The sequence below is a fragment of the Drosophila mauritiana genome, chromosome 3L (assembly GCF_004382145.1).
Source record: "Drosophila mauritiana strain mau12 chromosome 3L, ASM438214v1, whole genome shotgun sequence".
NCBI lineage: Eukaryota > Metazoa > Arthropoda > Insecta > Diptera > Drosophilidae > Drosophila > Drosophila mauritiana.
This window is the reverse complement of record NC_046669.1, coordinates 8,659,225-8,681,634: the sequence shown is the minus strand read 5'-3', so window position 1 is coordinate 8,681,634 and position 22,410 is coordinate 8,659,225. Positions and strand designations below refer to the sequence as shown.

The 22,410-nt window shown below is 40.4% G+C and overlaps 1 protein-coding gene across 6 annotated transcripts; it reads left to right on the top strand.

Annotated features, from left to right (window-relative positions):
• Positions 1–440: 440 nt before the first annotated feature.
• Positions 441–21,926, top strand: LOC117141137 (translational regulator orb2). 6 transcript variants are annotated; one of them, XM_033304465.1, is made up of 11 exons: positions 441–945; positions 5,231–5,324; positions 5,717–6,114; positions 7,046–7,107; positions 18,186–19,697; positions 19,759–19,966; positions 20,031–20,303; positions 20,366–20,557; positions 20,649–20,729; positions 20,816–21,390; positions 21,467–21,926. In XM_033304465.1, the coding sequence occupies exons 2-11, from the start codon at positions 5,300–5,302 to the stop codon at positions 21,891–21,893; spliced, it is 3,753 nt and encodes a 1,250-aa protein (XP_033160356.1). In that variant the 5' UTR covers positions 441–945; positions 5,231–5,299; the 3' UTR covers positions 21,894–21,926. The 6 variants fall into 6 exon arrangements, with proteins under 6 accessions (XP_033160356.1, XP_033160353.1, XP_033160357.1 ...); XM_033304462.1 differs by having other exon boundaries at positions 5,222–5,324; XM_033304463.1 differs by lacking the exon at positions 441–945 and adding an exon at positions 1,728–2,061 and having other exon boundaries at positions 5,222–5,324.
• The last annotated feature ends 484 nt before the right edge of the window (positions 21,927–22,410 follow it).

The following is a 22,410-nucleotide window of genomic DNA, read 5'->3' as shown; positions in this document are numbered from 1 at the left end:
CACTGCAAAAAAGTATTCACCGTATAGTGTTATCGCAGATTCTAAAGTCTAAAGCCTCTGTTGAATGCTGTATGTGCCATCGTAGCTAAAAATAGCAATGGCCGATTTAATCAACACTATAATTTGTACATTATTTTATTTTAAATAATTTTGGTGTTCTTATATATAAATATCTTGAATGGTAGAATTTTCTAAGTGTAATATTTATTTGAGATTTTTTTGCCAATCTTTAAAGAAGAGCGGCAACACTCCCATGAGAAGAATTTGGGATTTACCCAATCACAGTCTTTGAGTGTAAACTTTTAGGAGTATGAGTAAGAATAAAGAAGAACATACATAGAGATTTCAAAAAGCCCGCTTAATAACCAGCGAAGTTGCCTAACACTAAGGTATCAGCTGTTTGTGGTCTATCGATAATTTTGCTTGCGGTATATTGTAGTAATAAGGGCATATCAGTGAAAGATTAAACTATTTTGTTCATAGTTTCCATTATTTCCATTAAGTAAAAATTAACAATACGTCTATTCTGAAATAATAAGCTTCGCCGTGTAGCAGGCGACGAATTTCGATGAAATTCTGAGTCTCGTCCGTGTGCTTGTCTTATTAGCTTTCGCTCTCTCGGTAGAAAAATTTGTAGAAAATATCACACACAGGAAAAAACAAAAACATGAACATATTTTTGTAAAATATTTAATACGCGAGCAAGACACAGCGTACACGTATATTTTGTGGTTTCGCATGTTGTTCGTCGGTGTTTTTGTGCAATTATTTGAAAGATTTGGCCAAACGCGAAACGCAACGGAAAGAGAAAAACACAATAAGACAATAACAAATTCGCAGCGCGTGTGTCGTTGAATGTTCGTGGTAGTGTGCGTGTGGGCTGCTGCCAAAAGAACGCGGATATAAACAAATTTGGGTTTGGATCGTTGGAGCTGTTTTGTTATTGTAAGTAATGCAGATTTATGTAATTCGCTGGTGTGTGTGCTCTTTTTGGCCAGTCTTTGTTGTTGTTTCCTCGCTAAGAAAACAGCTGAGGCGTTGCCAGATAACATAGCGCTTTATGTAATTTTCTAACGGGCTGAATTACGCATAATTGCAGTGCTTAGCTTAATTGTTACAAAATTGGGGGGCATAATTTATTTTCCTAGCCAATTACGAGTGACATGTAAAGTTATCGATATATCGATTGCCTCGTTGAATGGGTTGTAATGGCGAAGGGGGTTCGAAACACCGCACTATAGGCTGAATGCTACCTTCTTGTGACCAAAATAATATTTTTCTGTAATTGAGTGTTGTAAATAGCGCTATTAGGTGTATTAGCTGAAACAAAAACTTTAAACTGAGTTCCATCTAGTTTACCTACAACTGCGAAAAAGCATACGAAATGAAAGAAATCCCTATACAAAAACTAGTTAATTTAATATAAGGGGCGGTGTCACGCCCAGAATTTTTGGTATTATAAAAGATATTGGCTGGTGTCACCGAATATCTCTCCGTTTTGAAGTTATTAATTTTGGCCACAAAAAAGTACCATTAAGCCTACAGTGCACCGCACGAAAGCAAAACAAGCGAGAATGATTGATTTTTCGTCGTGCGTCTTCGGGCGAGTGGCAGCTTCGCGGAAAAGCGGGCAGCAGTGAAAACTTTTGGTATCACAGTCGTTGCTGACGAGCGGAAGGGACCGCAGCTCGGGAAAATCTATAAAAGAACAACACGCGAGGGCGCTCTTCTCAAATTTGAAAATTAAATGCAACTAAATAGCGTAAATTAGTCAAAAGTGTAAATAGTTAAAATCGTTTTATAACCAAAAATTACCAGTGGGAATCGCTTATTAGTGCTGTGTTAAAAATAGTTACCGTTGTACGGAAAGAGAGAATCGAGTGCAAAGGAATTTTCCTACGTCACAGGCTGTGCGTTTGTGTGAGTGTGCACCCCCGGAAATGTAACACGCACACTGGCGCAGGAAAAACTTGCACCTGAAAGTTTTCGTCGTGTTTCCACCTTCGTGCGCTCTCGGCATTCGACATAACACAAAAAAAAAATTGAATAACGCAGCAAAAGGTTAGTTATCCGCTATTCAGTGCACCTGTCAAAAATCCTATTTAAAATTCGGACTTATTTGCCCCAGTTTTTATCCAGGGCTGACATTATCTACCGTCAGCGCGTGTGTATATTAAGTAAGTGTGCGTGCGAGTGTGTGTGTGTGAGAGAGTGTGTACGTAACCAATTGGAACTGGGGCAACTGGCAAATATGGCAACGAATCGGTGGAGCAAAGCAAACGCCGCAATAAACCCCTAAAAAATCTCCAACCCCGTGAAGCAGCGCGAGAAAAGCTGGCTGAAAGCTGCAACTTGGCCCAGTTACTTTGGCTCTAATTGCAGACGTGATAATAGAAGTGCACACAAAGCATAATATTTCCAGGGGGGTGGGTGTGGGCCAAACCAAAAAGGGGAGAATAAAAAATAGCAGCAGCATGACAAACAAAAACAAACTTCATTTGCCAAGAGTCTTTCAACCAAATTTGTTTGCCCACACACTCATAGATACAGATAGAGATACAAAGATACAATTGCATTTCAGTTGAAGATGAGCGGCTCTTCTGCTTTTTCAAGTTTCTCGGCTTCTCAGCTCTCGAGTTGGTAAACAAAGTCTCGAATTTTTGGGGGTGGCAGGTAGAATAACTGGTTTTTTAAATTAACACTTGGCCACATTCAGGGGTAGTTTTTTAATGGGTTTCTTCGTAACACTTTAAAGCATTATCACAAAATACGAGTTATGATTTTATATTCATTGCTACACACCCTAGTTAGATACATTTTCATGTCGGCGAAAAAGGTGGGTAGGTTTCTTTACTAATAATGCATTATTGCAATATTTTTAGAAAAGAAGCGAAAAACTAAATATTATGAAAGCGATACAATAACAATACATTGCAGAAATATTAAATTCAATACTAAATAAAAGTTTATTAACAATTCTAAAGATACAAAAAACACAAAGCTGATCTAGAACAAATTAACTCTTTAACTACTGCCAAGCATCTTTTGTAGGAGAAGCTGTGAAACTTGAGAAAGTACCCCTAAAATGCCCCAATCCTAAGCCGCCGCTCTTTTTGAAGCTGAGCCAAGCAGTCTGTGCTTTTGGCGGCACATTACACTTGTTTACTTTTGAAGTGTGCGTGTGTACGCCTGTGTGTGTGTGAGTGCTACGTGGTGTGTGTGTGCTCCATGGGGGCGTTACTGTCTTTGTTGTTGTTATTGCTGTACGTCGTCGTCGTCGTTCCATCTTCGGCTATTTTTTGGGGGTCGCTCTCGTCTCGTTTGTAGGGCAAAATTGTGTATTGATTATGCCAGTTTTATTTTCCTTTTGGCTACATCCCCAGCCCAGTTTCAAAAACTGGAAAAGTGTGGGGCACCTGCGGTCGGTTTTTCATGCCCGACTGAGCCATTTCATTGGCACAGCGATTTCGTTGCCTCTCTGCATTTAACTAATTAAGAGCCTCTGTCTGCCCATCTCCCCCCATTTTCAGAACAATAGACGTTTTCCGGTCGCTCAGCCCAAAATGAAGTGCGTGTCCAGGGACAGACGAAAAGCTTTAGAAATTGGATAGTTTAGTGCACTCTTCGAAATTTTCAGATACTTTGCCTATCTTATTTTTGAACTTAAAAAGTAAGAAAATTTTTTGTAAGAAAATTAAAAAGAAAACAATATATATCATATGTAAATGCTCCTTTAAGTAGGCAATACTTTGTTCAAAAACAGTTTTTTCAAGTATTTTTGAATATTACTTTATTTATGATTAAAATATTTTAGTTAATTATTTATAATAATATTTTTGGCCACATTTTTATAGTTTAATTTAGATTTTAAGGGCATATTTTGAGAATCATAACATTGCAAAGTGGTGGCACCCATTTCTTTCAGTGTTTCTATATGCTGTGCGTATTATATGCAAAACGGGTAGCATATTTGACCGACATCGGGAACAGCGGGCTCTGAAAATCGTTTGCCTCCGGGGGTGGCTTTTGTAATTGGAAAAGCGATCAATTGTAATCCCCCCACCAGGCGGGGGTCTTCACTTGAATAGCGCTACCAATTTAGAACTCGCTACCCCATTATCAGGCCATATCTACACACTTTTATTACTCATGCACAAAATACGAAAGGCAAAAGTCTAGAATAGCACTTGTTTATTTGTTATTTTTGGCCCGTCGCTTGCCAAGTTTGCTTTTATCAATAATATGATTGATTGCTGTTCGGTTCCATTGTTTTTTTTTGTTTCACTTTTTCCCACAACACGCATTGCACATTTTGTGACCCATTTTATCTTTGGCTTTTCGTTGTTAGCCCGATTAAAGAACGTGAATAGATAGTGAATTTTTTGTTGGCCATAAAAATAGCTCAGTCACATCGAAACGCAATTACCAATGCGCTGTGTGCAAACCGTCAATTTCTAAAAGATCAAGCCAATTTAGATTTTAAAGTTCAATGGGATATGTATATTGTCCGGATAAAGCAGTTTTACAGGATTATTTAGTTAAATATAGTACAGTCTTTTAATATACAATATAATGTTAGATTAATGAAGTAAAACTATTCACCCAATTTGTAACTAAGCTCTCTGAAACTCATCTGATATTTTCTTCAGTTTCCTTTCATCGTTAAATGGTCGAATGTTCTGCGAAAATAAATTTTCTTCGAAATGATTTTCTGATGAGCTGGCGAAGATCGGCCAAACGGTCACTGGCGAAAATGTATGAAGGGTTTTAAAAATAGGAAAATAAAAATTAATGTCAAATAGCTATTGCTGCCGCTTTGTTGTTGCTGCCACTGCTGCTTTTTCGCCTTTTCCCCGTACGATTTATTTATTTTTAAACGCAATTACGTGCGGCTCTAGTGCTGCGATGGCAAATGAGAAAGGGGGTGTTGTGCGGCGAAAAGTGGGCGTGTGGAGGAGGTGGAGGGGCTCGTTTCCCCCCAACAACACACGCATGACGTTGACATTTCGAAAACAGCAAGTGTTCAGGCCAAAATATGATCAACATATCGCCTGTCTAGCAACCTACCTATATACACGCCTAACGTTTCGTCTTTCTACTTCACTATCTTTTCATGTGCCGCTGATTGATGTTTGGGACACTCGGATTCCGATTGCGCGGCTCCACAACGATTCCAATTTCCACGTGCACCAATTTTCACATTTTCCCATTTCCCATGAAGGGCATCTAGGGCAGCAGCGGAACTGAGGCGCAGCGGAGCCGCCCAAGTGCAGCTGTAGAAAGTGTTGGTGCGGGCACCATGGACTCGCTCAAGTTACCAAAGGGTAAGTGTCCGCACCCGGAGATCTCTGGGGAATTTAACCTGCTCAAGTGGAAACCCCTTGGCGTCACACAGTTGACTTAATGTGATGATAAATAAATCAACGCCCGTTTTGAGTTCTCACGTTTGCAAATTAATCTTTTTCAAATGTCAAATGATTACTAGTTGTTGTCTAATCGTATGAAGTTTGATTATATTGTATTATAATATAATTAATTGTCTGTATTGATAACAATTTCGCTTTTTGATCCAACTGATTAGACGTAATTGAATTTTTTATAATAAAATGACACTCAAAATTATTTTAAATGAGCAAGTTAAACATTCCCAAGAAGACCTCTTCCTAAAAATTGCTCTCGATTGCTGACAACTTAACCCGTATTTCCCGTTCAACAGCCAACAGTGCCACCAGCAGTGCCAGCGGCAGCAACAGTAACCTGTCCGGCTCGACTTCTGCGTCCGCATCCGCAGCCACATCGCCCACATCGTCGGGAACTGCAGTGGGTGGCATTCTATCCGGTGCCCCAAAATCGCCACCTGGCCTGGGCAGCAGCACCCCGATCTCGGTGCGATTTAATGCCAACGAGGAGTCCCTAGACGACATCCTGCAGTCCTTCCATCAAAGCAAGCACAGTCCCAGTGGAGGAGCGAGTGGCGGCGGAGATGCCTCGCCCACATCGAATCTGCTCGGGATGAAGAACAACGGGCTGGGATTGGTCGTTGGCAACTGTGACTCTCTCTCCAGCAGTCCATCGCAGCCACAGATGCAAGGCGGATCCGCGTCCCTCTTCGGCGTAAGTAGAAAGTGCAGCAATAGTGAAATGCTGTCCAAGAAATACGATAGATATTATCTATAATTTACGCAGCACGGCAATTATTATTAGTTTCGTTGGGAGTCAGCTTTAATAGGTTACACGTGTTGGTATAGGCACAACTAAAAATAATCAGCTATGAAATATGTATATTTTGCAAATTATTTACGGCTAGCAGTTACAAACATGCTGAAATAGCATAAAAATAAAGTACTTAAATACAAAATTATTTCAGTATTATAGAAATTTAATGAGGAAAAGAATTCTAGGTGTATTCTTTGTATACTTCAAAGCCCCTTTATGTGGCTGTATAAAATCCAACTGGAATGAATGGAGAGTGTCTAATCTAGAGCTGTTGGCAGTGAACCCGATACTTTGTTTACTTTCCGCACCGTTCGCCCTCCCTGAACCCCCTTATTTTTTATCGAAACAGGCCGCCACAAATTATGATTCATATTCATTTGTCACAATTAAACATAAATTGTACAGAACGCGCCGCGTTCGTTCGCTGATCGTCGTCGGTCGCCAATTAGCATTCGCCTGGCCAAATTAGTGGAACACTTATCTTTTGATTTCTGTGTACGGCCACAAATAGTTTCACTTTTTGGCTGTCCGATTTGGGATTCGTATTCAGATTCGGATTCAGATTCAGATACAACGGGTACGGATGCGTTGGCTTCGCAGCGAACGTCGCGTGTGGCTATTTCGGTGGTTTCGGGGCGGCATAAGTATGTGACTTTTGCTGCAAGCGCAGAACACTTGCCAAAATTTGCAACAGATGTGCCGCTGGCGATTGCAAAATTCATTTGGCATTATTACTCACTATTGCAAAATGTTCTTTTCGTTTCATCTCTGCCAATGACGATGCCCCCCAACTGCAATGATGACGATGTGGATGATTATCTGAACACAGAACGACGAAGTTAGTCTGCGTAATAATTTCATGCAAGCCGGTGGTTTCTTCAATCGAAAAAGGTGAGTGCCGAAATTGTATAACACTTTCCTGGGCGGATGATGTGTGTCCAAGTGTGTAGTTAACAAGGAACCGTCGTAACACTAATGTTGTTGTTGTTGTTGCTACATATGCGTCATGCGAGCTAATACATATTCCACACAATATACCATATATCCATAGTTTCACCCACACAAAACACCGGAAATGCATGCATTCGATAGCCAATCCTACGAGTTAGTTGTATCTATAAGGATGTTTTAATTTCCAACCCCCTTGAAATGAAATCTTTGCTCGTGTGAAAACTTTAAATTTGCGCGCAACAATCTTTGTTCTGTGATATGGTTTTATTTTCTAGAGTTTCCGGTTTGTAAACTATCTGGAATAGATGTGAAACCCGCTTTTAAGTTGCGACATTTTAAAATGGTCTTGGGATTACTTTATTTTGCTCAAATCGACTTTCCTTGAAAAAGTTTTTTTTTTTGCCCCAAGTTCGTTGACCGTTGACCCTACAACAAATTACTTGGCTGCAGTTTTGTGACTATGATTTTGTTTATGCGCGCATATATATATGGGTACATACATATATACTTACATATGTATATCCTGCACCATTCGTGCATTTTTAATGCACTCCGGCTGCAGCCGGCGTGTGCCAATGGCCGTAAACTTGCCCGTCCGTCGGTCTACGCTTTTGTTGCTTTTGTCACTGCACAACTGCATTTGTTGTTCCTACTGCTACTGCTGTTGTTGTTGTTGTTGTTTGGAGCATCTGTGGAGTGCACTAGCTAAAGGATCTGAATCAGCAGCGGTGGTGGGTGCGCTTTGTTTATGCTGCCTTGCAACATGCAACATATATACGTGTGTACCTTTTTCCTTATTTTTTTTGTATCCTCTGCCCGTCTGCAACTTTCAGCTCAAGTGCCGCCCCGTCTGGCCCAGTGGGCGGTGGTTTGTGGCGGGTGGGTTTGTCGTCAACGGGACATCAACGTCACCAACGTTCCGCTCAAGTTCTCTGTTTCTGTCTGCTCTCCATTTCCATTTGCTTTTTCACCATTTCCCTCGCTCGCTTTTAAATATTGAAAAAGGCAAGTCTAGCTGGGATTTTGCTACCTGAGAAGAAGCTATTGCCACCTTCAACCGTTTGACGTCACTGCGCTTGCCTGATTCGCTTTATTGATTTCCGTGAGCTGATATCGTATGCAAACACGTCTATAGCGTCTATTGGCGGTCTTGAAGAGCATTTGGCTGTCCGATTTTCAATTTGGCCATCAATCAGAGTTGACTATTTTGTGTCGCCTCGCTTTCGCAGCACACTGTATTCATTCATTTCCGTTGCCTTTTTAATTAAGTTTCCGGGGGCTAATTGCATTTTATAATTGCATTTTTCAGCACTGCCTGGTGCCGTTATCATCGTACCCAAACCTCTCGTTTCGATGATGGCGCTGCTGACTAGTTGTCGTTGCTTTTGCCTTTCCATTGCTCTTGTTACGCGTGCCCTTATCATTCAGTTTCACACCACCACCACCATCTATCCAGTTAGCCTCCCACGCAACCACCCACCACCTTTCCATGTTGTTGCCGCTTTTTTATCTATTTACACTTGTACACGTTTCTACATGTTTGTTATACACCCATTTCATCATCGTCATCAGCAGCAGCAGCATCATCATCAACTGCAACAGCAGCAGCAACATGGGGCTTTGGATGCCACCTTAAGCCACCCATTTCACCGCCCCTCACATTTTCCCCATACCCAACTCCCCACCCATCAGAGAGACCGCAGGCCCCCAGCAACGCAAGTTGTCTCGTCGGCGACGTTTTAAATTAAAAATTTCCATGCAATTTCATGTCTCGGTGGCCTTACAGTTGGGCAAGCACTGCACTTGGCCCAATCAATTAGCATGAACGTGTCAAAGCATCAACACTCACACACTTTAACACACAACTATTGGCCAACAGTATGCGACGGCACCAGCAGCAGCAGCAGCAACAACAACAAACATAAACGTAACGAATTGATACACATTTGAACTATACACATAGTTTAGTTTTCTATTAGCGGACATGTGTACTCGTTACCTCGTATTAACCCCTTGCCGCCCACTGTGCCGCGCGACTATTTTTGGTTGGCTTTCTGTTGTTACTTTTTTCTAGACGATGATTGTCCTTTTTTCGGTTTTCGTTTGTTTCTCTGGGCAAATTGTTGACTGCCTCGAAACGTTTGTTGTGCTAAGTGTTGGATATTTTCCCTTTCGTATTGAAAATCATCAAAATCAAAAAGAATACATACATATGTATATAAAGCAATCGATCGTTCGCGGGCACAGTGCTAAAACCGAACTAACTAATCCAAAAATATACTCAACTGCTGTGCCTATATAACTGCGCCTCTTTCAAAAAGATAATATGCTAAACCTTCGCCAAAAACAAACAAAAATAAACCACAAAGCGCCAGAGTAACATGAAATTTTCATTTTGATTGGATGTGTCGCCAAAGAACCAAGCCACCACCACAAAAAGAAAAAAAAAGAAAACCACCAAGACAAAACTCGTTCCAACACCACCACCACCACCACCACCACCAAATGCAATGCCACCCACACCATTTACCACAGCAACAGTAATCCTACACCACAACCGCCAACAACAACAACAAAAATCGGGAAAATTATATATATAACAAATAATACCAATGCAACGTCGATCATAAAGTTGAATTAAAAAGGAGCAATTTATAATATGAGAAGATAGGATAGGATATTTCGGATGGTTTAGGAATTTAAACAGAAAAATTTTCAATTTTGGAAATATAAAGATTTTGCTCTCCATTTGAAAATAATATATTTAACAAGATTTCATTGCATTTCTTGTCAAACAGGCTTCATCGCAGTAGGCTTTGAGAATAATGTATTCTAGTATAGTAGCTTGTCTGATGTCCACATAAGTCATTTCTAGTTAACGTTTCGACAAAGCAATACCCAAAATTTTGTGTGTGAATGTGAGTGTCCGTAAAAATGTATAACAAATTTGTTAATTTCATGTAAGTTCCGCGTCGTAATATTTTCAGTTTTTCACTGTTTTCGTTTACAATACTTTTAATTTTCGAACGCCGGGCGGCAATGGGTTAAGCCTACACCTAAACTAAACACTAAACCGAACCGAACCAAATCCGAATCCGAAGCAAATCCTTGAACAAATTGCTCCTTTTTCATAATGCAAAAACTATACAGACCTGAATCAATCAGAATCACAATATCAGTCCAAAATCCAAAAATCATCCACTAAAATTACCAATGTTGTAAAAGCCTCTTCATCTTGTTGTCCCTTCTTCCTGCAGTTGCGGTGGCCTGCCGAATCTCAATCTCAACAAGCCGCCCCAGCTCCACCAGCAACAGCAACAGCATCAACAGCATCAGCAACACCAGCAACATCAACAGCAGCTCCAGCAGCACCAACAGCAACTATCTCCGAATCTGAGTGCCCTGCACCATCATCACCAGCAGCAGCAGCAGCTGCGGGAGGGCGGAGGATCACATAGCCCCTCGTCGCCCAGCGGAGGAGGCGGAGGATCGCCGTACAATGGCTCTCAGGCGGGCTGCAGCAGCGGCGGCATCTCGCCCATTCCTCCCCAGATGGGCGTGTCGCCCAAGTACCGTCGCAGCATATCCTTCCCCATCAAGGGAAACTCGCCGACAGCTATCTATGGCAATATGCACATGGACGGCATGGGTAGCGGGCACATGAATATACCGACACTTTCGATTGGAAACGGTGGTGGTGGCGGATCTAGTGGCATGGTCTCAGCCGGAGCAACTGGTGGCGGAGATGCACCCTATTTGGGAAACAGCTATGGCAACATGATGACGTCCAATGGACAAATGCACCACGGTGGCGGCATGGATAACTCACTGTGCGAGTATATGCGCAACATGTCGATGGGTGGAAATGGTGGTGGCGATGGCAGCAACAGCATGTCTTTAATGCAGGACAGGATGCGCGTGATGGGCGGTCCAAAGCATCTGAGCGAAGCCGATGCCATGGCCATAGCAGCCAGTGGAAATGATCCATCCGTCTACCTGAATGCCCTCAAGATGGGCTCGCCATCGAGGCTCTCTCCACACTCGCCGCACTCACCCATCCAGGGCGGAAATGGAGGAAACGTCGGTGATGGCACGGCTCGCTTCTCCCGAAAGGTATTCGTTGGCGGTCTGCCACCGGACATCGATGAGGATGAGATTACCACTTCGTTCCGGCGCTTTGGGCCATTGGTCGTCGATTGGCCACACAAGGCGGAATCCAAGTCCTATTTCCCGCCCAAGGGATATGCCTTCCTGCTGTTCCAGGACGAGAGCAGTGTGCAGCAGCTGATTGACTCGTGCATCACGGATGAGGACAAGCTGTATCTATGCGTTTCTTCGCCGACGATCAAGGATAAGGCAGTGCAGATTCGTCCTTGGCGCCTGGCCGATGCGGACTATGTGCTTGATGCTACCATGTCACTGGACCCGCGCAAAACGGTGTTCGTGGGCGGCGTGCCACGTCCTCTGAAGGCCTTCGAACTGGCGATGATCATGGATAGATTGTACGGTGGAGTATGCTATGCTGGAATTGACACCGATCCGGAATTAAAGTATCCAAAGGGCGCTGGACGTGTGGCCTTCTCGAATCAGCAGAGCTACATAGCGGCCATCTCGGCCAGATTTGTGCAGCTGCAGCATGGCGATATAGACAAGCGGGTGGAGGTCAAGCCCTATGTTCTGGACGATCAGATGTGCGACGAGTGCGAAGGTCAGCGTTGTGGTGGCAAGTTTGCACCCTTCTTTTGCGCCAATGTCACCTGTCTGCAGTACTATTGCGAACACTGCTGGGCCGTCATCCATTCGCGACCTGGACGCGAATACCACAAGCCGCTGGTCAAGGAGGGAGCCGACCGGCCGCGTGCGGTCCCTTTTCGCTGGTGTTAACGGCGGCGCTGGTAGGCCGCGCTGCACGACGAGAGACGCCAACAGAGGGAGCAACGACACCGGTTGTTGAACGCAGCGCTGGCAGTGCCCAGAATCATAACAGAATCATCAGGATCGGGAGGAGGTGCAGAAGGAGCGGGAGTGGCAGCAGTAGATGCCACTGACGGAGATGCAGATCGAAGGCGAAGAATCTAGTAGATAACCATTAGCGACAACACACGCACCACCTACACTCACTCACACTCACACACAACAGTCGGATACTACTCTCATAAGCAAAAGACAACTGCCCGGAGGAATCACCCATTCCGAAGGGCAAGGTGCAATACAACGGGAGCTGGACAAAGGTGTCCCTTGAATAGCCACCAGAGTCTACAGTTTTAGAGGCGAGAAACGAAAGCCTACAGAAAGCAACATAGTTTTTAGTTCTTATTTATTCGGCAATCAGTTTTTTTTTGTTTCGCGCTTGCTAGTTTTACATTTGCGTAACCGAAATTTTAGTTTTGATTTTGCGTTTAATGCCTGCACAGTATTTTTGTGTACTTTATATTTTTAGCAACATTTATGTTTGCTAATATGTTATTTAATCTCACAAAACAAAAAAAAAGGAGCCCTCGTAGTCAGCCAATTTCCTCGCAAAAGGCCGTTTACATATATTATAATCTTTTTGTAACTAGATAACTTAGTAGCCATCTTGTATGCCAATCGAGGCTAGTCCTAAAATTATTAGTGAAGCTGCTCACTCTCTCGAAAGGCTTTTTGCTTGAGTGTGCAGGGGCTGTCCTTAAGTTCCTAAATTGTGACAAAATCAAAACTACATCGGTTTTTGTATTAGCCCTTTCCGAAATTAGATCAATTTATAAAATTCTTACAAAAGACTTTAGAAAAGACAATATGCAAAATGTCGGACATTTGTATGCTAGCTATTTCTTAAGACACAATTGGTGTCTGAGTAAGAGATCGCTTAATCATATCATATCTGCATACAGTTAATGGGGATCAACAAAACTAATATTGTTATAATCCCTATTTACTTTTGTTTAAACCTTACATAATACGGTCTTTTAGCATTCCCACTGAAGAATCGTATATATTATCTGTGCAATATATGCGATTGTTCCCTATTACAGGCTGCTAATTCTTGCTTTTCGAACACTTATATAATTATTGTATGTAAAAATCGTACAAAGCTTATAAAACACACAAAACCAAGCATCGCCAATATGTGGCAAATGCTTCCCCGTTACATGCTACTTATTCCTGCTTATTTAACTTATATAACACTTATATAATTAGAGTATGTGAAAATCGTACAAAGCTTATACACTTACTAAATGATTCTTAACTTGTTACCACTCCTGCCAATAGGTGGCTTTCACTACGATTTTCACACGACTCTGTTTTGTGTTTTGCTGGCACATAGAAATCACACTAATTAATGAGTTGAAACCCCACACTCTGCGAAAGGTTTTTCTTTCCTAATATCGTTGGCTCATTTTTAATTTTAATCTAGTCTACACTCACATACACGTACGTACACAGACAACAACAACACATTTACACTGAAAGTCTGTTTGCATTTGTTGCCATTTGGCTTAATGAAAAAAAAATAATAATAAAAATATACATATAATTATAACTAAAATGTAGAAAAACAGTCAAATTGCTTGTGTTCAGTATTATGATTTATTTATGATTTTCCACTGAAATGTCATATTTTGTTTATTTATTAACCAATTGTTTTTGTTATTTAATTTACGGCGTGTTGCTAACTAAGGGACAGCGGGCTCACCTCCCGAAGATATAGAAGAACGTATATATTATTGCAAATATATAAATATATCTGTATTGTAAAAAGTAATTTTTATATACGACATACATCTATTAACACTATGAATACTTGTATTAGACAACTTTTTATATAGAAACTTTTGTATAAACTTTTTTTTATTACTCTTATGATTATTCAGAAGTTAGTTTAGTCCGAACAACTGAATACAAAAATAAAACCAAAAACGCGAAGATAAATAGACATGCTAAAACATCTAAAGAAAATTTAAATATATACAACTTATGTGCAATACTATTTCGTGAACGAATCAAGCGTATTAATAAATACCAAATATATATGTATCTGTACAAACATAACGTATACAAGATAATTGCAATCGTATAACCAAAGTAGTCAAATATTACCAAAACCCAATGGTTCCCAATCTTTCAACTAATTGGCATGCGTTTTTTGACATGCGAACAGGGCTTGAAGTTCGCGTTTGGTTATTTCCCCGTGAATCCTAACTATAAAAATCAAATGAAATATCTATCTATACCTAGGGCAATACTTACGGAAAATTATCAAAATGTAAAACGAGCAAAATTATTTTGTAAATTATACGAGTTAAGGGACGAGACAAAATTTGCTACGGTGCATGCAAATAATACGATATTTTTTCTATTCTAAAAGCAAAAGTACTAAAGATCTAATTCGAATTGATAAACAAAAAACGTGAGAGGCCAAGTCGCTTTGGACTTCTATGATATATTAATAAATGATAGTCAAATCTATTAGCAAATTTTTGCTCGCGCTTTCTTTACAAGACAACAAAAAAAGCAAAATCGAAATTCAAGTCATGCAAAGTTGTAACTCAAGTTGATTGCGTGGCACTTTCAAAGAAAAACAAGTTTATAGCAATTTTTCTAGAATTTTTATATTACAATGAACTAATGAATATGTATCATATATATATACTACATATATATTTTTTAAACCGCAAAACCAATTAATTAGAGGACTCGAAGCGTTTGTTTGATTTGGTTATAATTTATTACTTTTAAATACTTAACGAAATATCGTGTATTTAAAGCGAATGATTCTACACAAAACGAAAACCAAAAAGCCCAATTAAATATTATATCAAATACAGCAGCCTGCTCTATGTAGTGTTAAACAATTTGTGCAAATATGTAAGCAAACGCGTTGTTCTAAAACTTTCAAAGTAATTAAATGCTAGTCTTTAAAAAGGCAAAATCTGTTACAAAGCAAACACGGAACGGAAACGGAAATCGGTTAGCGGTAAACGGCAATCGGTCAATGGCTATCGATAACTGTGCGTAATGATGGTGTTTTTTAAATGTAGTAAAATTTAATATTTTATAGATTTTTATACTTTTATATAACATATACTTTATATTTTACCTGTTTAACAAAAACTCAATGAAAATGTTAAAAGAACTAAATGTGCTATAAAGAAGTAACTTATCAAACAAATATTTTACTATACCAAAAAAGTTGATAGAGATGAGAATTCTTTACGGAAAACCGCTCAATGTTTTTGCTGCTAACGACGTAGGAATCTGGAATCTTGTGTAGCGTGTTAAAAAATATTTATATCAATAAGCAATCCTTAATCCTTTTTTTTGTTTCATAATTTATTTTGTTCCCCGAGTATTCCATAAAAATTAGGCAAAGACATTTATGTTATCCTACTTCTGAGCTTGGATTACGGATATAAGTCGGATTGACAGCTTTAGTTTTATAGAGAATCTTGTTATAGATAAATGTTTATGTTGACTTTTTTATATGGATCCTGTTGTTATACCGATAATGACAATGAAAATTTGTATGCCTAATTCTTAAATATATTTTTGTATCTTTTGTAGTTGCTAGTAGTTTCCTGGTAGTTTAAAAAAAAAACCAACTCCGTTGAGACATTTTTATACTTTGTTTATTCTTTTTATACGTATACATATTTTTAAAAAAATATGACAAAAAACAATATTTGATATATACACTTTATACAAAAAAAATGGAAAATGAATGAAAAAAAGTTTTTGAAATTAATAAACGGACATAAAGTAAATTGTGTTTTATTTATTTTTATATATATCTTGTATGTAATTTTTATAACATTGTAAATAAATAAAACTTTTAACTTAGCTGAACCATAAAAAAATATAACAAGAAATAAATAAAAAAAACAAAACTGTTAGTACATACAATTAAATACTTAAACGATAAGAAAGACTCTGAAAAGGAAAGTATTGAAATTCGAACTTATTACATACATACTTAAATATGTTAACTGAACATCTAAACAGCAAATTGGTCAATATGTGTTTTTTATACCAAACAAAAAAAGAAAAGAATTGCATAATTATATGAAATTTACACGTAGTACAATTCAATAAATTTAAAACATAAGTTAATATTTTTGACGAACCCCAAGTAAATGCTTCAAGTAACTGCTACCGAAAGATAAAACAAAATATATAGAAAAATACACTTAAGTCAAACAGTGCGTAGTGCATTATGTGTATTTAAGTCGCATTTTGATTTTGCTAGTGAAAAAGAACTCTTCTAAAATAAAATTGGCAACTAAGGACGAAAATACTCTTCATTTCGGGTTGGACGGCACTTAACTGATAATGTGGAGAGAGAAATTTGATTATTTTTTGAGTATTTTCATAGCACAATTTTTGTACAGTATATGGTTTTGTAGCTAGCGAAAAAGTAAACCAAACGCGTTTTAAATAGACAATTTTTTAGCCTCAAACACTTGAGCTCCAGAACGATGTGGAAACAATTTCAATTTTACGCTAATTGGATCAAAGCTTAGATCGCCGTAAAAAATATATTAAAAACAGCAAAAGACAAGGTTATAAATGAATATTAAAAACAACATTCGGTACCTTTTAACATAATTAATGAATTTTATAAAGCATCAAATTGATACTGAAAAATTGTAGCCTATAATGCTGGTGTACGGCACCAGCACTTCCATTTTAATTTGTCTTTGATCGTGTGCGCTGAAAACAGAGTGACATATACGCCTATACATATACTTACGTCTATATATATATGTACATATATATAATGTTTAGTACTTCGAATAAACTGAAATTGAGCGCCCTTACTAATGTATTCCTTTTAGCAAAATATTCAGAAAAAAAACCAATACAAACCAAGCAAAGGCATATAATTTTTTAGCATTATACAAGTGGAAATATAACAAACAAACCATATAAATAGTAAACCAAAAACCAGTTGGCAGATATGAAAACTATATAGTGAATCAAATAAATATATATACATATATGACACGTAATCTTTATGAAGCGTATAAAAACAAGAAACTAGCGAAATATTCCATATTTTATAGTAATTTTCAATAAACGTAATTTTTTTAATTTTTACAAAATTAAAGTTGAAAAAATGGAAAATCAATAAAAAATATTTGTAGTTTTCTAAAGCCCGAAAAATCAATCTGAAGGGAAAAAACTGATTTAACATAATATTTGTAAACAGTTTCGATTTCCTTGCGTGTTTTTGCTCCAGACATTGAAGCGTTTTCAATTAAATTACCGGAAAAATGTTTTAAAAAATGTTACGAAACACAAAAAAACCGAAACAGACCATAGATTAAAAGTATGTACTAAAATAAAATAAACAGGAATAGAAGTCAATGACGAAATCCAAGCCTAAAACATATATTAGAGACATTCGCGATTTTTCAAAATAATAATAAACTCAAAAAAACTGTAATAGCAAACCAAGATATCAGCAGTACTCCAATGCAATATTTCGAAGGAAAACGAACAAGGATAACGAAGTAAACAGAAACCAAAACATAATTCCAGCAAGTCAAATATGAAATAAATTAATACAAGTATGTAATTCCGTACAGAGGAAAGTATACATATAGGATTATATTATAAACAAAATGTATTCAAGAACAAGGTCGTTTTTAAGCGACTTCAAAACCAAATTGGAAAAACACTAAACACCCCACATAAACACACTCTCAGTCACTGAGGCAAAAATGCAGGTTATGAAACAAGTAAATAAAACGTAAATGACAAAAAACATATATCTTCATTCAAATAAATAAAAATACTTTTTCTGGAATAATACAAAGCCACCGTTTTTTTGTATGCTGCTTAGATTTGGGAAAAGAAAGATGAACTTTAGGAAAGTGTTCTTTTTAAATCAAGTACATTGATTGAAATTCGTAGCATACTTTTTGGGGCAACATTTACTTGCACGTCTCCGTTTATTTCGTCAATAATGACAAAGCAAACAATGAAATTATCTAGAGCTTACAATAAAATAACCAAAAACAAATTCAAAATTTCAGATCCGGCAGCATTGAAGGTGTATCACCGACGTCCAGCGGTCCAAGCATCATATCCACATTGTCGGCGGCCAGTGCAGCAGGTGGAGGAGGCAGCTCCGTGGGCGGAGCTGTCGCCGCTGGCGATAGCAGCTCTAGCGGTGGCACCTGGCGGCTAATCAAGGGCAAGGTCACACAAACCATCGAGGAGATCAAGTCCTCAAAGCTGCCACCAACTGCAGCCATACCTATTATAGTGGCTGATCCACCATCAACAGGCTGGAGCAACGATCCCGACTCGGACACCGAGTGCCTCACCGTGAACACATCCATTAGTGAGGAGCTTCCCCTGGACTTGGAGCACAAACAGAACTCCGATTCGGACGTGGAGGCCGAGCTGCTGCAGCACGATAGCATAAGCTTGGGCAGTGGCGACGTGCCAGCAGTGGCAGCCACTGGCCACTCGGAACGATCTCGTCTGCGACGCGGCCTGGCCCACATTCGATCCAAGGTAAAGGCCAAACAACAAGCGGCACCGGCCATGAACAAAAAAGATGTCAGTCCCAGTGGTTCAACAGTGCCGGCAACATCGGTGCGCACCGGTTTTCTGCGGCGGCGCAACGTGGTGGAGGCGGGCAGCGAGCCTTCCACCAGCCAGCAGGCGGAGATTGCGATCGCGAGTGGCAAGGTGAAGAAACGCGGCATTTTGCTGGCCCGCAAGGACGTGGAGATCGAGTCTGGCGTGGAGGTGCTCGAGGATATGATTCCTTCAACTGCGGTGCAGATCGATCACTCAAAGGATGTCGCTAATAAGCGAGCGGAAGAGGTGACCGACGCTGGAGCTGATGCCGATTCTCGAGCCAGTCTAACCCTTCCTGTGGCGCCGGGCGTTAGTACGCTGGCTTTCGCCGACTCATATATGGGAAAAGAATCAGCTGTTCGGGACACGCGGAGCAGGATAAGCTTCTTCTCCAACCTAAGCATGCTCAGTGTTTCCCAGTGGCGAGAGAAGCATCAGGGCGCCACGGCATTTGCCCTGCCAGTGCTTCTTTCCGTCTTACTGATCTTGCTGATGATTCTGCCAGTACCCGATTTTCTGCGAGGAGTCTTCGCCACCCTCTTGTTCTTCACGGTAATGGACTGTTGTGGTGGTCATCTGAGAGCTTTGTTCGAGGACTTTATGCTGAGCACGCATCCGGAACGAGTGGCCTTTGCCATTCCCAATTACAAATTCATGCCGATTTGCGAGATTCCTGCCGTGGAGGAGCACAAGACGATCAAAACATATGCGGGCTGGATGAATGAGATCAACAGCTATGACCCCAACACATTCTCCTTTAGTCTCACAAGAGCGGTTTATGTGCGATTGGATGGAAGTATCCTAAAGATGTCGGGCACAAACGCCCGGATCCCTAAGCGTCGCATGTGGAACGAACCGCCAATCGATCGTCACAAGATCCTGTTCACGGATCATCGTTCTTATGATCTCAGAGACTGCCGGATAGAATTGCTGCCTTTGGGTCTCGCCAATAAGCGGTAAGTGCTTTGGCTCTAATTTATAGTTTGCGTTACTCTAAGTATTTATTGTTCCCTTCAGTTTCTTTAATCGCAAGTATCCTATACAACTGATCATCAAGAGTAACAGGGATATGCCCGATGAGCAAAGCTCCGTGGAAAGCCAGTCAGAGCCAACGGTTAAAACGGATGCCAAAGAAGCTAAAGCTGCGTCCTCATCGGGAACTACACCACCCGGAGGAGAGGAGGAGAAACTAGTGGATTTTGCGGGCATGGTTATGCAGGCAGATGTGAGTTCATCCTATACGATTGATTTAAAAACCGCAGTTTCTTAATTTTGATTATTATCCACAGTTACAGCAACTGCGGAACACGGTTAATCCGGACAAGGAGCTCAACGACATTACCGTGCCCTGTGGCGATGAGGTGCGTTTACTGCTCTTCTCGAGATGTGATCGGGAAAAAGAAGACTGGTATCGACGCTTCACAAACGCCAGCAAGGGCTTAGTTCACGAACAGGACCTCCAGGTGCCAATGGCCCGATTCGTGGAAGATTCTGATCTTCAGGCGGCGGCAGCTAGACAGGCCTTGCTCCTGGTCACTGGAATGGGAAAGGCTGGCGTCAAGGTGAGTGAACCCGAATGGAATTCAAGAACTTTTTCCTTATGTTTGATTCTACACCGTTTTAGTCGGAAGATGAAATTTCGGCTGGGAAAGGTAATGATGAAACTGATCAGCAGACGCCAGATGGGCAGTTTGAGAATATCACCGAAGAGGACTTACTCGACACACCCAAGGATGAGTCCTTCGATGGCATGATCATGAGTGCCAATGTGGCCAGGAATTCGCCAGACTACGTTCGATTCATGGCCGTTTACCAGGTACATAACTGGCTAGCTACCTTTGTTTTTTAGTCTTTTAGTTTTAATTTGTTTGTATTATTATTTGTTATTTCTAATTGGCTTTTGGTAGAAGGCTTGTAACCAGAGCACTATTCCTGTTACCCGAAGTTCCGTTGGAACAATGCGTACCACTGATCGGCGGCCAAGAAAAGTATGTTTTTATGGTTTTATTTAATTTTCATTATATAAAAGATGTCAATTAAGCAAGCAAATAGCTAATCAATCACCTATTTGCAGTCTCGCCGTGCCAAACGTCAGGAAGATGAGCTGTGGAAGGGCATTGACCAGTCGCTGTTCTTGGGTCCTTCCGGCAGCATTGTGTGGGCTAATGTGCTTCTGGGACGATGCCTATACAGCTGGCTGCACGATGCCATGCTGCACGAGAAGCTCAAGGAGGTTTTGCAAAAGAAATTAAACTCTATTAAACTGCCCAGCTTCATGGAGGAGGTTATCATCACAAACATATACTTGGGTGAGTCCCCATTACTATGTCATCGTGTCTCCCAACCGATGCTGGATGAACGCGGCGTGTGGATTGATGCCGATGTGACCTACGAGGGATTGGCACACATAACAGTTACTACAAAGCTGAATCTGCTGCGCATACGCAGCAAGACAAAGTCACCAATGGCCACCGATAATGTGCCCACCACCTCAATTCTGCCGGAGCAATCGCAGGACTCGCGCAGCCTTTCAGAGGTAAATTCGGAAAACGTCATCTATGACAGTGATGCGGAGAGCTCGGGAGGTTCATCCACTGAATCCGAGAGCCCACCGCCGGGAAATGCCCCAGAGAATGCAGCTGGAACGGAGTGAGTATAGAAAATATTGCAACTACTGGTTTCTTTGGTGCTTAAGATTCTAATATCTTTTCACCTTATTTTCCAGATTCTTTCAGAACTCACCCGGCAATGCGCGTCGCATCTTTAAGATTGTCGACCGCATAGCCGCCTCTAATCTATTCCAATACGCCACCGAGCTGCCGTACGTGCAACGAGCCATGGAGAACATGAACGCGAATATCACACTGCGCGTAGATCTCAAAGGTTTGGTGGCCCGCGGCACTTTAAATGTGCCACCGCCACCATCCGATCGAGTGTGGGTTAGCTTCCGGGGACCGCCTCGCCTTTGGATATCCACCAAGCCCCAAGTGGGCGACAAATCCGTCGATTGGTCCATTGTGACCAATGTCATTGAGAGCAAACTGTGCGAGGCTGTAAACAAGTTTCTGGTCTATCCAAATATGGTAGACTTCTCCATACCATTCCTGAGTAACCCCAACTATGATGAGGAGCAAGGGAACGCAGCCAACTAAATACCAAAATATAGAGGAAAAGGCAGGGAATAAGAAAAGAGATACAATTTATATTCGATGAATTTAACACAAAGTGTGAGCGAGATTTTTTATGTTTACCTTGTTTATTTTTAATATAAACTTCAAGCTTAGAATAGATCTTCGATCTCCAGTTCCGGTTTCGAATACTTAATCGCATAAAGTGATGAGTACAAGGGACGACCGATTCCAAATGACAAGTTACGAAACGCTTATTTTCATCACATTCTGTTGAAACTCAAGAACAATCCCAATCTTAGCTACAATAATTTTCACTTACATATGTCAAGAAAGTCTAATAAGAAGAATATAGCATGCATATTGAATATGCCGCAACAGCCGCTCTGTGAGGTCATCACGACAAGTATTCCAATAAGATAATGCAGGCATCTACAGCTCTATAACTTATCCACTATTCTAAACGAATAACTACAATATACACACCTATACATATATATTTATATATTCCAAGAAGATTAGTCCTAGAATGCGTGTGAAT

Bases quoted from the DNA above. Each gene is read 5' to 3' on its own strand.
- LOC117141137 (XM_033304465.1), top strand. From the start codon at position 5,300: ATGGACTCGCTCAAGTTACCAAAGG. The intron at 19,967-20,030 runs GTGAGTTCATCC...TATTATCCACAG, and splicing joins GCATGGTTATGCAGGCAGAT to TTACAGCAACTGCGGAACAC. The intron at 20,304-20,365 runs GTGAGTGAACCC...ACACCGTTTTAG, and splicing joins TGGGAAAGGCTGGCGTCAAG to TCGGAAGATGAAATTTCGGC.